The following is a 13,770-nucleotide window of genomic DNA, read 5'->3' as shown; positions in this document are numbered from 1 at the left end:
CGGAGCGGTGAAATCGCTCACACAGGCCGTTAGCCTGGGGGTGGTATGCCGTGGTTCGGTGCAGCCGGACCCCGAGCCCCTGCGCGACCGCCCCCCAGAGCTCCGAGGTGAACTGGGGGCCGCGGTCGGACGAGATGTCTGAGGGGGCGCCGAACCGGGCGACCCAGGTGGCGATGAAAGCCTGCGCGACATCCGCCGCCGTCGTCGACGCCAAGGGCACGGCCTCCGGCCACCGGGTGGTGCGGTCCACCATGGTGAGGACGTGGGTGAAACCCCGCGAGGGGGGCAGAGGTCCCACCAGGTCCACGTGGACGTGGTCAAACCGGCATTCCGGCACCGTGAACGGGGCCAACGGGGCCTGGGTGTGCCGGTGCACCTTGGCGCGCTGGCACGCGAGGCACGTCCTGGCCCAGCCGCGGACGGCCTTCCGGAGGCCATGCCAGACGAACTTGTCGGCGATCAACCTTTGGGAGGCCCTCGCGCCCGGGTGGGACAGGCCGTGGATGGCGTCAAACACCTGGCGCTGCCAGCCCGCGGGCACGATGGGGCGAGGACGCCCGAGGGAGACGTCGCACAAGAGGGCCGCGCCTGCGCCGTCGAACGGCACCTCGGTGACACGGAGGCCCGTGACGGCGGTCCGCAAGGCCTGGACGTCGGGGTCAGCGGCCTGGTCCGCTGCCATCCGGGCATAGTCGATGCCGAGGTGGACTGCGTGGGCGACGGCCCGGGAAAGGCAATCCGCCACCGGGTTGTCCTTCCCCGCGACGTGCCGGATGTCCGTCGTGTACTCGGACACGGCCGAGAGGTGACGCTGCTGCCGGGCCGACCACGGCTTGGTGACCTTGCCCATCGCGAAGATCAGTGGCTTGTGGTCGACGAAGGCCGTGAAAGCACGGCCCTCGAGCAGATGGCAGAAGTGCCTGACCGCCAAGTGAAGCCCGAGCAACTCGCGGTCGAAGGTACTGTAACGTCGTTCGGGCGGGCCAAGCTGCCGGCTAAAGAACGCCAGCGGTTGCCAAGCTCCACGCACCCATTGCTCGTGCACCGCGCCCACCGCGTAGTCCGAGGCGTCGGTGGTGAGGGCGATCGGTGCATCGGGCGCCGGGTGCGCGAGCATGGTGGCGTTAGCCAAGGCGAGCTTCGCGCCCGTGAACGCCGTGTCCATCTGCTCGGTCCAGGTAACGTCGCCTTTGCCCGGCTTACCTCGGAGAGCTTCGTGCAGGGGGCGCAGGAGCTGGGCGATACGGGGCAGGAATCGATGGTAAAAGTTCACCATGCCCAGGAACTCCTGCAGCCCTCTGATCGTGCGGGGGCGCGGAAACCCCTTCACCGCCTCCACCTTGGCCGGCAGGGGGACGGCTCCGTGCCTGGTGACACGGTGCCCCAGAAAATCGATTATGGCGGCGCCGAACCGGCACTTTGCGGGGTTCACAATCAGGCCATGCTGGCCCAGGCGTTCGAAGAGCGTGCGGAGGTGGCGTAGGTGCTCTTCGCGGGACGCGCTGGCGACGAGGATATCATCCAGGTAGACGTAGACAAAATCCAAGTCGCGCAGGACGCTGTCCATCAGTCGCTGGAACGCCTGAGCCGCATTCTTCAGACCGAAGGGCATCCGCAGGAACTCGAAGAGTCCGAATGGCGTGATGACCGCCGTCTTCGGGACGTCCTCCGGCCTGACGCGGACCTGATGGTAGCCGCGTATGAGGTCCACCTTCGAGAAGAAGGACATGCCCGCCAAACGGGCAGAAAAGTCCTGAATGTGGGGGACGGGGTAGCGGTCGGGGGTGGTGGCGTCATTGAGACGGCGATAGTCCCCGCACGGTCGCCATCCCCCGCCGGGCTTCGGCACGATGTGCAGCGGCGACGCCCAAGCGCTGTCTGAGCGCCGAACGATGCCGAGTCGCTCCAGGGTAGCGAACACCGCTTTTGCCACCGCCAGCTTCGTCGGCTCGAGGCGGCGTGCCCGGGCGTAGACCGGTGGCCCGACGGTGGGGATGTGATGGGCCACCCCGTGCTTGACGGCCCCCGCCGAGAAGGTGGGCCGCGTGAGGGCCGGGAAGCCGGCGAGGAGGCGGGTGAATGCGTCCGCTGCCGGAAGCGTACAGACCAACGTGGCCGGAACCGAACCGTTCGGCAAACCGCTTGGCAAGCCGCTCGTTGAGCTGCTCGACGAGCTGAGCAGCGCACAAGCGAGCGAGCTGAACGTCTCGGCCTGGACAAGACGTCTGCGCTTTACGTCGACCAGGAGCCCATTAGCGCACAGGAAGTCCGCGCCAAGCAGTGCCATGGGCACGTCGGCAGTGACGAACGTCCATCGGAAAACCTGCCCTCCGAACCGCAGAGAGAGGCAGCGTTTTCCGTACGTACGGATGGGCATCCCGTTCGCGGCAAGCAGCGCGGGGCCCCCGCCCGCGGCGTGCTTGTCTGACGTGCCGGCGGGAACGACACTCACCTGCGCTCCCGTGTCGCACAGGTAACGGCGCCCGGATAAGGTGTCCGTTATGAACAGCAGGCTGCTCGAACGGCCGGCGCTCATCGCCACTATTGAGCGCCGGCCCGGGCGTTTCCCGACCTGTTGAAGGAGCATGGCGGATGACATTGCCGAGCCTCGTACTTGTGGCCGTCCGGTGGGTGGCGAAGGACTAACACAACTCGAGCGGCCGTGCCGGGCCCGAGGGAGGCGACGACGTGGCAGTAGCGCATGTCGTCGTTGGTGAGGCGCCGAAGCTGAAATTGGGCTTCGGCTTGAACGAACCAGACTTCGGCCTGGGCCTCCCAAAATTCGGGAAGTTTAATCGCCATTGCCTTGTCGTTGGCCATTGCAATGGCGTCGTGTTCGGAAGGATCGCTACGGCAGATCCAACGTCGAGCTCACCATATAAAGCGCGATGCTGCGCACGCTAATGCTTAACGCAAAGAGCAAGCGGACAACGCGGTTCATAAAAGAGTCTTTATTCAAAGTACTCAAACTGCAGCACTAAGCTGCTCAGGGCTGCGCGCTCCGCGTATATCGTGAGGCCACGCCTCTCTCCCTGGCGTGGCCCATCCCCGTGGTGTGCGGGGTGATGTCACCGCGTCAGTGCTTTCGTGTCCGCCACACGGTCGTATTAATAAGTGTGATTCTCGTCGGTGGCTTTTGGAACCGTTTGTTTTGTGCAATGTTGTCGTCTTGTTTCCTTTGGCCATTGCGATCGTTTGTAGGTTGATATAGTACGACTGTGCTCTGCGATTTTGCTTGAAGTCTCTATTGTCCTTGGAGAAAATGGAAAGTGTGTGTGTGTGTGTGTGTGTGTGTGTGTGTGTGTGTGTGTGTGTGTGTGTGTGTGTGTGTGTGTGTGTGTGTGTGTGTGTGTGTGTGTGTTAACACCAGGTTTAGCATCCTAACTGACCCCTACTTTGAACATCTGGCATTCCAAATATTTTTGTTAATAGGGTGCACCGTGTAATGTACTCCATTTCCTAGCACGTTTAGTGTGTGGCGGTCGTCGTTGAAAAGACTATGGAATCTCAACCTCATCGCAGGAATCCTCCCAGTGGAGTCTTCGGTACCACAGGCAGTTTCACGCTGCCAGGTCATGTTAACAAATTGGTGAGGGGAATGTAACGGAGGAAAGAAGAAAGAAGAACCACCTTTGGAGGCCATTTTTCCCTGCAGAGCAGGAGTTGGCCTTTTTTGGGCACCGTGGTCCCTTTTTTGAAGCAATGTTTTACGGCCGGATGCCCTTCCCCGCCGCCAATCCTGTTAGTCGCCTCTTGCGACACACAGGGAATTACCAGTGAGCTGGTACTCAATTTGCCGACCTCGGAAGGATGACAGGCTGAGTCAACCCCCCTGGGGTTAATTCAGCGATCGACCGGGATTCGAACCCAGGATCCTAGGATCCCAAGGCGGCACCCTAACCACTCAGCCAACATCAGGCTAATGTGACAGAGGGTGAGGCGATAATTATTGACGTAACTTCCGAGAATATTTTTTACATCACATCTGTTTGTTGGGCATTGCTGTGACGTGACATGTATACCGGTTAGGATGCTCTCTGTGTGGAGTTGTACACATGTGTGTGTGTGTGTGTGTGTGTGTGTGTGTGTGTGTGTGTGTGTGTGTGTGTGTGTGTGTGTGTGTGTGTGGGGGGGGGGGGGGGGGTATGTGTGTGTGGGGGGGGGGGTATGTGTGTGTGTGTGGGGGGGGGGGTATGTGTGTGTGTGTGGGGGGGGGGTATGTGTGTGTGTGGGGGGGGGGGGTATGTGTGTGTGTGTGTGGGGGGGGTATGTGTGTGTGGGGGGGGGGGTATGTGTGTGTGTGGGGGGGGGGGGGGTATGTGTGTGTGTGGGGGGGGGGGGTATGTGTGTGTGTGGGGGGGGGGTATGTGTGTGTGTGGGGGGGTATGTGTGTGTGGGGGGGGGGGGTATGTGTGTGTGGGGGGGGGGGTATGTGTGTGGGGGGGGGGGGTATGTGTGTGTGGGGGGGGGGGTATGTGTGTGTGTGTGTGTGCGTGTGTGTATCGGGGTTGTATCCAGGGGGGCTGTGTCAAAGCATGTCAAATGAAAGTGGGGTTGTATCAAAAGTGGGGTTGTATGAAAGCGGGAAGGCGGAGTAAACCGGTCATCACTGCCAGCAGTTATGAAGTGGCAGTTCTAGTTCAAATTGTTATTGGAAAATTTGATTCGTTATAAGTCGTTTCAGTTAAAGTCGAACTTTTGAAGAACATAACTATACAACGCTAAGCGAGGACTGCCTTGGTTGCTATAAAGTAAATAACGGATTACTCTCTTTACCTCCGCCACCCAAGATGGACGGAGATTATGTTTTACCCCCTGTCTGTCTGTCTGTCTATTTTGTCTGTGAGCTGGATATTTCAAAAAGTTGTGGATTGATTCGGGCAAAACTAGGTGGATGAGTTGGTTAGACGACAATGACACGCCGATGAGATTTTGGTCCAGGTCCCAATCCTGATCCGACCTATCAGTGGAATACAAAACATAAACTGTCCAGCCTGGTGGAGGTACGTGCTCTACCGAGTGTCGTTCTAGTATTGTATGTATTGAGTTCAATGACGTTATGTATTGATCAGAGATTCAAACGAAAGGAAACAGCAAGTGGGAAATAATTATCTTGGATCTTCATTTGTTTCTTTTTATTTCATAGTTTGTTGTGCGACATATTGTACAAAATACCTGGACAAACTAATATCCAGCTTGAATGGTCTGAAGCGGGTTGTATGATGACGTCATTTTGAGGAGACCCTCTCACAGATACCACCAATTCGTACCTAATCTGCGTATCAATCCTGCCAATGTCCTAGATGCTTCCAGATACCTTTATAAATCCAGTTTAAACCAATCTATTGTTTCTATTGTCACTACGTTTCCAGGGAGACCATGCATTAACTACTCTCTGAGTGAACGACTCTTGCCTTACTATGTCACCCTCCTCTTCTCTAAACTAAGGCTGTCGCCACTAGTCCTATCAATCTCCATTCTACTGAAAAAATAAATACTGAGATTATTTTGTCTTTGACCTTTATTAACTTAAATATCTCTATCAGATCTTCTCGTTCTTATTCAAAAAGTCCTGTCTCCTCCTGTCATAGCTTAGGTTAGGTAGTTGTAATCCTGGAATAACCAAGAAATAACTTCAGCTTGTGACTTCGGATGACAAATCTCATCACAGCGATTTTAAATAAATAATGTAGCAATTTGATTCGGTCGATTCAACTTGAACCATTTGTCATATGTATGTGGACCGTCGCTATGGTGATGCACAATCTGACCACGTGATGGTGCTCTACACCCAACTTCGCACTTGCTGTTTGTAACGCACGAGTGTGACACTGGTTAAGAAGACACGAAATAAAAGATATTCGTATTCTTGCAACTATTATCCTCGGTTGGGCAAAAATCAAAATGACTACAATCAGCATCATCTTGAGTGTCACATATTACAGAATTTCAAACGTGACGTCATCGTAGTAACGGGGCGAGGACTGTGATGGGGTGAATTCTACCTGATTCACACCTCATCACGTATTCGACTGGGTACTGAAGAAAGAAGGAAAAATTGTTTTCATCCCCTAATAGTGGTGCAAGCAGTGTTTGCTTAATTAGCTTGATGACGCAATAAATGTACGCAGAGAGTTTGCACAAATGTACTTGATTACCCTCCTTATATATTTATTGTCATAATTAATTAATTTCAACAAAAGTGTAGCTTCATGTTTTTAGACTTGGTCCGAAAAGGGGGCTTTGGGTTGGGTCTGTCCGTCCATCCCTTTGTGCGTGCGTGTGTGCGTCCGTCCGCAACTATATCTCAGACATGTATCGACCAATTTTGTTCATACTCGACACAAAGACAATACATGATTGTATACATAAGCACATCATTTTGTTTCATAATGTGACTGGCGACTGGCGGCCATTTTAGTTGTAAACCATACCGAAAGTCTAACAGTGGTGTAGCAGGGCTTGTTTGATACTTTAGTTGAAGATAGACGTTATGACGTAGCGTGACACAAAACTGCCGCTACTTTAATATATAGAAGACGAGCTGAATGCACCCGGCGTTGCCCGGGTTCTTTTTGAATGAATTTAATCTTCTGTTCATAGGTCTGACGCGAGCCCAGTATCAGTTAGTGCTCAACGATTCCTTGTTCTTTGTTCTGTCGGGCCCCGTGAGAGAGAATTTTGAAAGCATGTGTTGCAATCAGTCAGATATTCTTATCAAGTGCACAAGTTGTACTTCAAGAGAATTTTTAAAGAAGAAGAAGATTTATTGCGAAATGGGCCCAGCCGGGCCGAGGCGGCCTCGACCGGCCTCGCCACCTAGCCTATAACCTTCCCGGGGCCCGTCCCGACATTTTGTTTCAGAGGTTTCCTCCTATCTTCACCGTTCAGGAGATTAGCGCGTGCAGTCAAACAAACAAAAAAACAAACAAACAAACAAAAACTTTCTTTTATATATATATATTAAATAAATAAATAATATAGAATAAGAAGAAGATATATATAGTTTAACTTTTAGTAACTTTGCAGTCACTACAAAGGGATTAGTGTTACAATTACATTTATTATAATATAATATTAACGTTACATTATCATTATTATAAAAACTAGGGCATGCCCGTACTATATCTATATCTAAAATTATATCCCCCCCTCTATTTACATGAAATGGTTTGGTCCAAAGCGAACGGCTTGCGAGTACGGTGACAATCCCCCCCCTCTATTTACATGAAATGGTTTGGTCCAAAGCGAACGGCTTGCGGAGTTTGGTAAAGAAATCGCCATAGCTCGGTAACTACTTCTCCGATTAATATGAAACCTTGAATTGGGACAATGTTTTTATGTTTTTAATTGAATTACTATCCGTAATGGCGCACGCTCTCACAGGAGCTCCGGAAGGTCGCATATCGCAGTTACGATGAATCGCAAAATAGTTTTAATTAGTTTTAAAACATAGTTTAACGGCAACATAGTTTGCCAACGTGAAATAAATGAATACGCTCTCAAATGTGCCGTCCGAGGCAGAGTCTGTTCGCCACGTTCGGCACACGTGATAGCTCGCTGCTCTCTGATTGGTTGAATCGTTTTTTGGACATAGCTCGGTAACTACTTGTCCGATTAATATGAAACCTTGAAAAGGCACATCCTCAGGTCCCCAGCAATATACCTGGCAAGTTTCAAGTATATCGGACCGGTAGTTGTCGAGAAACAGCGGTCGCATACACACAGACAGAGATTACTGGCATTATAGATAGACTAGAGCGTGCCCGTACGTGGGTGCAAAAAAACATGCGTGCAAACAACAACAACAAAAAAAAACTTTGAAACCACGTGGCAGTAACGACCACAGAACCCCCCCCCCCTCTATTTACATGAAATGGTTTGGTCCATTCGCAACGACCACAGAACCCCCCCCCCCCCTCTATTTACATGAAATGGTTTGGTCCATTCGCAAAGCCAAAGCGAACGGCGAACGGCTAAATCGCCATAGCTCGGTAACTACTTGTCCGATTAATATGAAACCTTGAAAAGGCACATCCTCAGGTCCCCAGCAATATACCTGGCAAGTTTCAAGTATATCGGACCCGTGGTTGTCGAGAAACAGCGGTCACGTACACACACACAGAGATTACTGGAATTATAGATAGATGATATTACTACAATAAAAAAACCGAGGCTAATTCCTTACTTCCGCGGTTACCCCACTTATCATTGATTCATGAACCATACACCGCTTCAATCCATTAACTTTCCATTCACGACATTGGGATTAAAATGTTATGGTGAAATTTACTATATTATAATTACTATTATTACGAAAACGATACTACTGAAACGATACACTACTATATTAAGAAACCTGGGCTTAATTTATCCGAAGCGGTCCAAAGTGTAGGCATGAAGCCTCAGGCCTATATGTACCATATTGTTGGAAGAGCCGTAACTGCGTAACACCGATGCTTTCAATATTTGATGGTCATTTTAACAATCGGTTTGTTTGTGTTTCACACTGAATGAAAAACGTAAAGGTAGAGCATGGAGATTGTGATATATGACAGGTTCGACGATATGTTCGGCATGAACGGCATATAAATCAAAATGGCGGGGTGTGGAGAGTCAGCCGCCGTACCCCCGTAATGGCATCAGACATAACAACATCACCCTGTCATGTGATCAGATCCTCAGCTCTAATTGGTATATGTTTGAGGGGACATACATACATACATACAGACGGACAAACACTGTTACATCAAAATGGTGGTGTGTGGAGAGTCAGCCGCCATATGGCTACACCGTAAAAACCTGATGTTGAACATGTCCTAAACGATTTCCCTGACATGCATTTACCGATCTTCTTCAAACATTGCACACAGACAATGAATGATGGTGCACACATGCACATCATTTTGTTTCGCAATGCGATCAAAGGTGGCCAACTGGCGGCCATTTTAGTTGTAAAAAAAAACCCGATGTTGAACACGTCCTAAACCATTTCCCAGACATTTGTCGATGTTCTAACTTGGCACACAGATAATGAATGATGGGTTACATATGGAAACGTCATTTATTTTCGAGAACGGATCCAAGATGGCCGACTGGCGGCCATTTTGTTACTTAAACGTGTCCCCAACCATTTCTCGACATGCATACACCAATTTTGTTCAAACTTGGCACAAAGACAACACATGAGAGTATACTTATGCAGAACATTTTGTTTTGCCATCTGATCAAAGATGGCCGACTGACGGCCTTTAACTCTGTACAGCAAAATTACTAAAACCACGGGGCCGATGCCATTTTATGGCTCTTTCTCCTTGTGCATCCAATGGTGAGGACAAAACTTTTCATGGAATCTCCACAAAACACGAACGGTTTTCCGAGCAAATAGCTCCTTAGGTTCCTCACCGCGTCAGATGAGATTCTCATCAGATCTCATGAGACATCCGCAGGGGATGGTTTCAAATGCAATTCCTGATGGCAAGTTCAGGAAAGTCACCAAGACAAGGAATATCTCTTAATTGTGGATTACGAGAGGTTCTAACCATGGATCGTTGTTTTCAGTTTCCAATATAAAATGGACAGCTCTTTGGTGAAGCGTTTAAATGAATCCATTGAGGTTGCAGACTGGTTGGGAGCGGATCTCCAGCGGATCATGAACTGGATGAAAGCGCCAGGAGGCGGGGAAACCGGCATGACGTCACCGCAGAGAGGGAGGCCGGCCGGGCATGGGGATGCTCCCAGAGGAGGAACCGAAGAGATTCCCGCCATGTATTGCTCTTGTTTACAGAATCCACCGATTTGTACTTTCCATACTTGCAATTGCCGCAGCCTGTCAATTTAAACCATTAGTCTTTTGTCCGTGGTGTGCGCAGGTATTAAGCTCATTACAAATACACTGGAGATCCTCAGCCATGCACATCCAGGTAATCTTCAGGCCGTTATGGATGTTATTGTAGTAACAGGTAGGGGTACTCATGGTCATCAGGTCAAGAGCGTCAGTGCTGCCGAATCGGTTTCTTGGCCAGGGTTATGGGCCTACTGGGAGGTTTGCCATTGCCTTCCCAGCAGTAGTCAGGGCAGGGTGCCGGCGATAGCTTGCCTACTCTTCGAGAATGACACCGTGGGATCTTAATGTCATCCAACTAATTATTACACCGGGGATTGCCGGCAGACAGGGCGAGGGACGGCACACACTGATGAATGACCTTGCTTGCGAAACACCAGGATGGCAGTTTAGAGCCGGGTAGGGATTCGAACCCAGGCTAGACAGCTTAGAGACGATCGTGTGCATAGCTATACTTACATACATGCTGCAGAAGGTTTTCTTGATGAACTTACTCTCGATAACCTCCTTAATAAGCGCGTGTGTTTTAAAGCCAGGGATGGTATTTATGGATTGTGTTTGGTTTTGTTGGGAATTCCGATGTTCTGTGCAGTGAGCGAGCGATCCACGATGAGCGTGGGACCTGATTTCCTTATTGGCTTTTGCTCACTAACACATCTCACTTTAAATTAATCCTTTAGCGCCTTGTCTCCCTCCTGCACGTTTTCCCACACCTCGTTCTCGTCCTCGTCTCCGCCTTAACGCTCACGGCACAGTTGGACATCGACTCCGCCCACCAGCCACTTGGCTCCTCCCCCATCCTCGTTCTGTCCCGCCCACGTCCCCGAATCCCACCGCTGCTGCAGCGGACGCGTCCGTGAGCCGCGCGCGCGCGCGTAGCATGTCCGAAGTGATGCCGTACACAGACGAGAAGATCGGCCACTTCGGCGACTCCGAGGACGTAGAACAGCTCGCTTTCACGTGTCGCCTTCAAGGCGGCGATGGATTCTTCAATGGCAACGGCCGCGGCGGCGGGGGAAGTTCGGGACAGGCGAAGCGACCTCCCAAGCTCGGCCAGATCGGGCGCTCGCAGCGAGGTGAGGACGTGATGTCATCATAATAATCACCGTCATCATCATCATCATTTCCCGTCTGAGGCTATCCCCGAGCGTGGTTCATTCTTGGCCGATGCGATTTACGCTAAGCTAAGCGTTCGTGACTTTCCTTCGCACGGTTTGGTAATTTTCCCCTGTATATATACATATGTATAAGGGAAACGGGTTAGGGACCTAATCGATAACCTTGACTTTGGCGTTGTCACCCAAATACTGAACTGCACGCGTCGCGCGTTTTCACTGCCAGCAGGTGTTCCATTACCGCCTGTGCAGCTTAACGCGTGTGCACGTGTAGATGCGCTCAGATATACAAAAACAACAATTATACAGACACACACAAACATATATATATATATGTGTGTGTGTGTGTGTGTGTATGCGCTCAGACATAGGAAAACGATGTGTGTGTGTATGTATGTATGTATATATATATACGTATGCTCAAATGTACAAAAACGACATGCACACACACACACACACACACACACACACACACACACACACACATATATGTATATATATATATATATATATATATATATATATATATATAGTAGTAGTAGTAGTAGCTTATTGACCTTTTCTCTGGTGCTGGGAACAAAGCCATTGATTGATGCACGTTTACACATAGAAGCTCAGTCTTGGAGCTGCTGGGACGAACATTAGGAATACAAAGTGTGCAGAAGCGATTGAGGCGCTGCGATTCAGCGTGCATACCGTGGGAGGCAACGGCGGCGCTGTGAGGTGTCTTGGACGTGCCCAGAATGTGTGTGGCGTCGCTGCAACGACGCTTTTTACTGACGCTGGTTTTACTGGATTGGAGCAAATCCTGACATCCGGTCTCCGAGTCGCATCATCTTTCTCGACAGAAAGTGTTATTTTGTGTCCAAAGTCTCATGCGTTAGCAGGAAGGTAATGTGATGGAGGGAAGAAGAGCAATGTAAGGCAGTAGGTCAACAGGTGGATGTAACAAGCAAGGCAGTGAAAAAATGATGAAAAAAGGAAAAGACTAGAGAAGAGGGAAAGAAGACAGGAGCAGGTGCGTGTGCGATCTTGGATATGGCAGGATTAATAGGGGTAGAAAAGATCACAGGTAGAGTTGGAGGATGGCATGCGATCGTGGTGTATGTGTGGGGCCAAATTGATGCCTTGGAGGGACTAGTGTGATTGAAGAGTCTCAGGAAGAGAGTTCCAAAAGAGGAACAAGGAGTGGAGATGGGTGTAAAGTCTGGATTTGGGGAGTTTCCCATGGAGTGGTCACCAGAGTGTGCATGTTTGAGGACCTGGGTCCAATGGGTGAAAGAACAGATTGTATGAACTCGAGCAGTGTGACTGTGTCGCCAATGTGCCTCCGCGTAGTCCATGTGTGTGACAATGGGTCGATGCCCTCGTTCACTGTCCTAAAATAAACAAGTTTGATTTAAATCCATTCCACTGTTTTCAAGTATCACATTTGTACCAGCCATGACAGGTTTCACATAGATCAGTGAAGCTGTTTTGGAGAAGGGATTTTTAAAATATCGGATTTCAAGCTAATATGGCCGCCAAACCACGTGACATATGATATCAAAAATGTATACTCTGCATATGTATGGGTAGGGTATCATGTTTGTGAAGTTTCTTGTTTATCTGAGAATGTTTGTTTTTCTATCCAAGATGGCTGCCAAACCACGTGACCTACGACGTCATCATTTTCAAACTATATGCAACAGTGCTGTTAGATGATATTTGTAAAATTTCGCATCGATAGGGTAAGCAGTTTCAGAGATATAATTATTTAATATTTTCCTTCAATGCAATATGGCTGCCACCCCATGTGACCAATGACGTTTTCGTGATCAACTTTTAATCGGCATACCTCGTCAATGACACACGTAAGGTTTCCAATCAATCGATTCAGTGGTTTGGGAGAAGATTTTTTTTTAAGGTTTTAGATTAAATCCAATGTGGCTGCCAATCCATGTGACCTATGATGTCATAAATGTAATATTTCAATACAAAGTTTAATATTTCAATACAAATGGATCATAGATCATGTGCATGCAATTTCAGATTTTTCGGATAAGGAATTCAATTAAAACATTTCTGGCTGGTATACCACTTCACCTATGATGTCATCATTATCATGCTTTCGTTCCCCATTGGGAGTACTTGACAATGTGTGAAGTTTCAAATTTTTCCATTCAGCGGTTTCCAAGAAATATGTTTTTTTAAATTATTTGCGTTTAATCCAAGATGGCTGCCATACCACGTGACCTATGACATCACAATGATCATAAAAACATTCTTCATGGGTGTCACTCCAACCCTGAAAGTTTTGTCTCAATTGGACATGTGGTTGCTGAGAAAAAAACGAGGTTTATCACGTTTAGCACGTACATTTCGGACAACCTGAGAACATAATGCGTCCGGCCACCTTTGGGGGGGGCGGGGGGGGGGCATAAAAAGAGTAAAATACAGAGAGGGCATAAACCAGCCTGTGTTTTTGGGGAGCCGCAGGTCCTTATTGTCGGAGGGGACAATCCATTTTGAGTTGAGTTTCTTACATCCAATGGGCAACCTCTTGTCTTTTTATTTACTGTGAGCTTATCTGGGAAAACATGTTTTCTACTAACACCAAAGACTTCCCTCTTGGCTCATGTGCAGCTGCCTTTCCCACAGAGGCATAATCGGTCGGTGGTGTTTCCCTCGCAGCTAATTCGAGCTCATGTAATTTATTTGACGTCATAGTTAATTGGAAGGTGGGGTTGCAATCCAGAGCGTGCCTGCGCACTTGAGTTTGTGGCTTCCCTGCGGAACCTCGCCTCAAACAGCAAAAAAACAAATTCTGAA

The 13,770-nt window shown here is 49.6% G+C and overlaps 1 protein-coding gene across 1 annotated transcript in view; it reads left to right on the top strand.

Annotated features, from left to right (window-relative positions):
• The first annotated feature begins 10,652 nt into the window (after nucleotides 1-10,652).
• Nucleotides 10,653-13,770, top strand: part of CAMK2N2 (calcium/calmodulin dependent protein kinase II inhibitor 2) — a 72,369-nt gene continuing 69,251 nt past the window's right edge. The window contains exon 1 of the mRNA XM_068113064.2: nucleotides 10,653-10,920. Coding sequence (XP_067969165.1) covers nucleotides 10,725-10,920 — 196 coding nt within the window. The 5' untranslated portion in view covers nucleotides 10,653-10,724. The remainder of the gene's footprint in view (nucleotides 10,921-13,770) is intronic.

The sequence above is a fragment of the Myxine glutinosa genome, chromosome 4 (assembly GCF_964187855.1).
Source record: "Myxine glutinosa chromosome 4, kmMyxGlut1.1, whole genome shotgun sequence".
Taxonomy (NCBI): domain Eukaryota; kingdom Metazoa; phylum Chordata; class Myxini; order Myxiniformes; family Myxinidae; genus Myxine; species Myxine glutinosa.
This window is presented reverse-complemented; position numbering and strand designations above follow the sequence as displayed.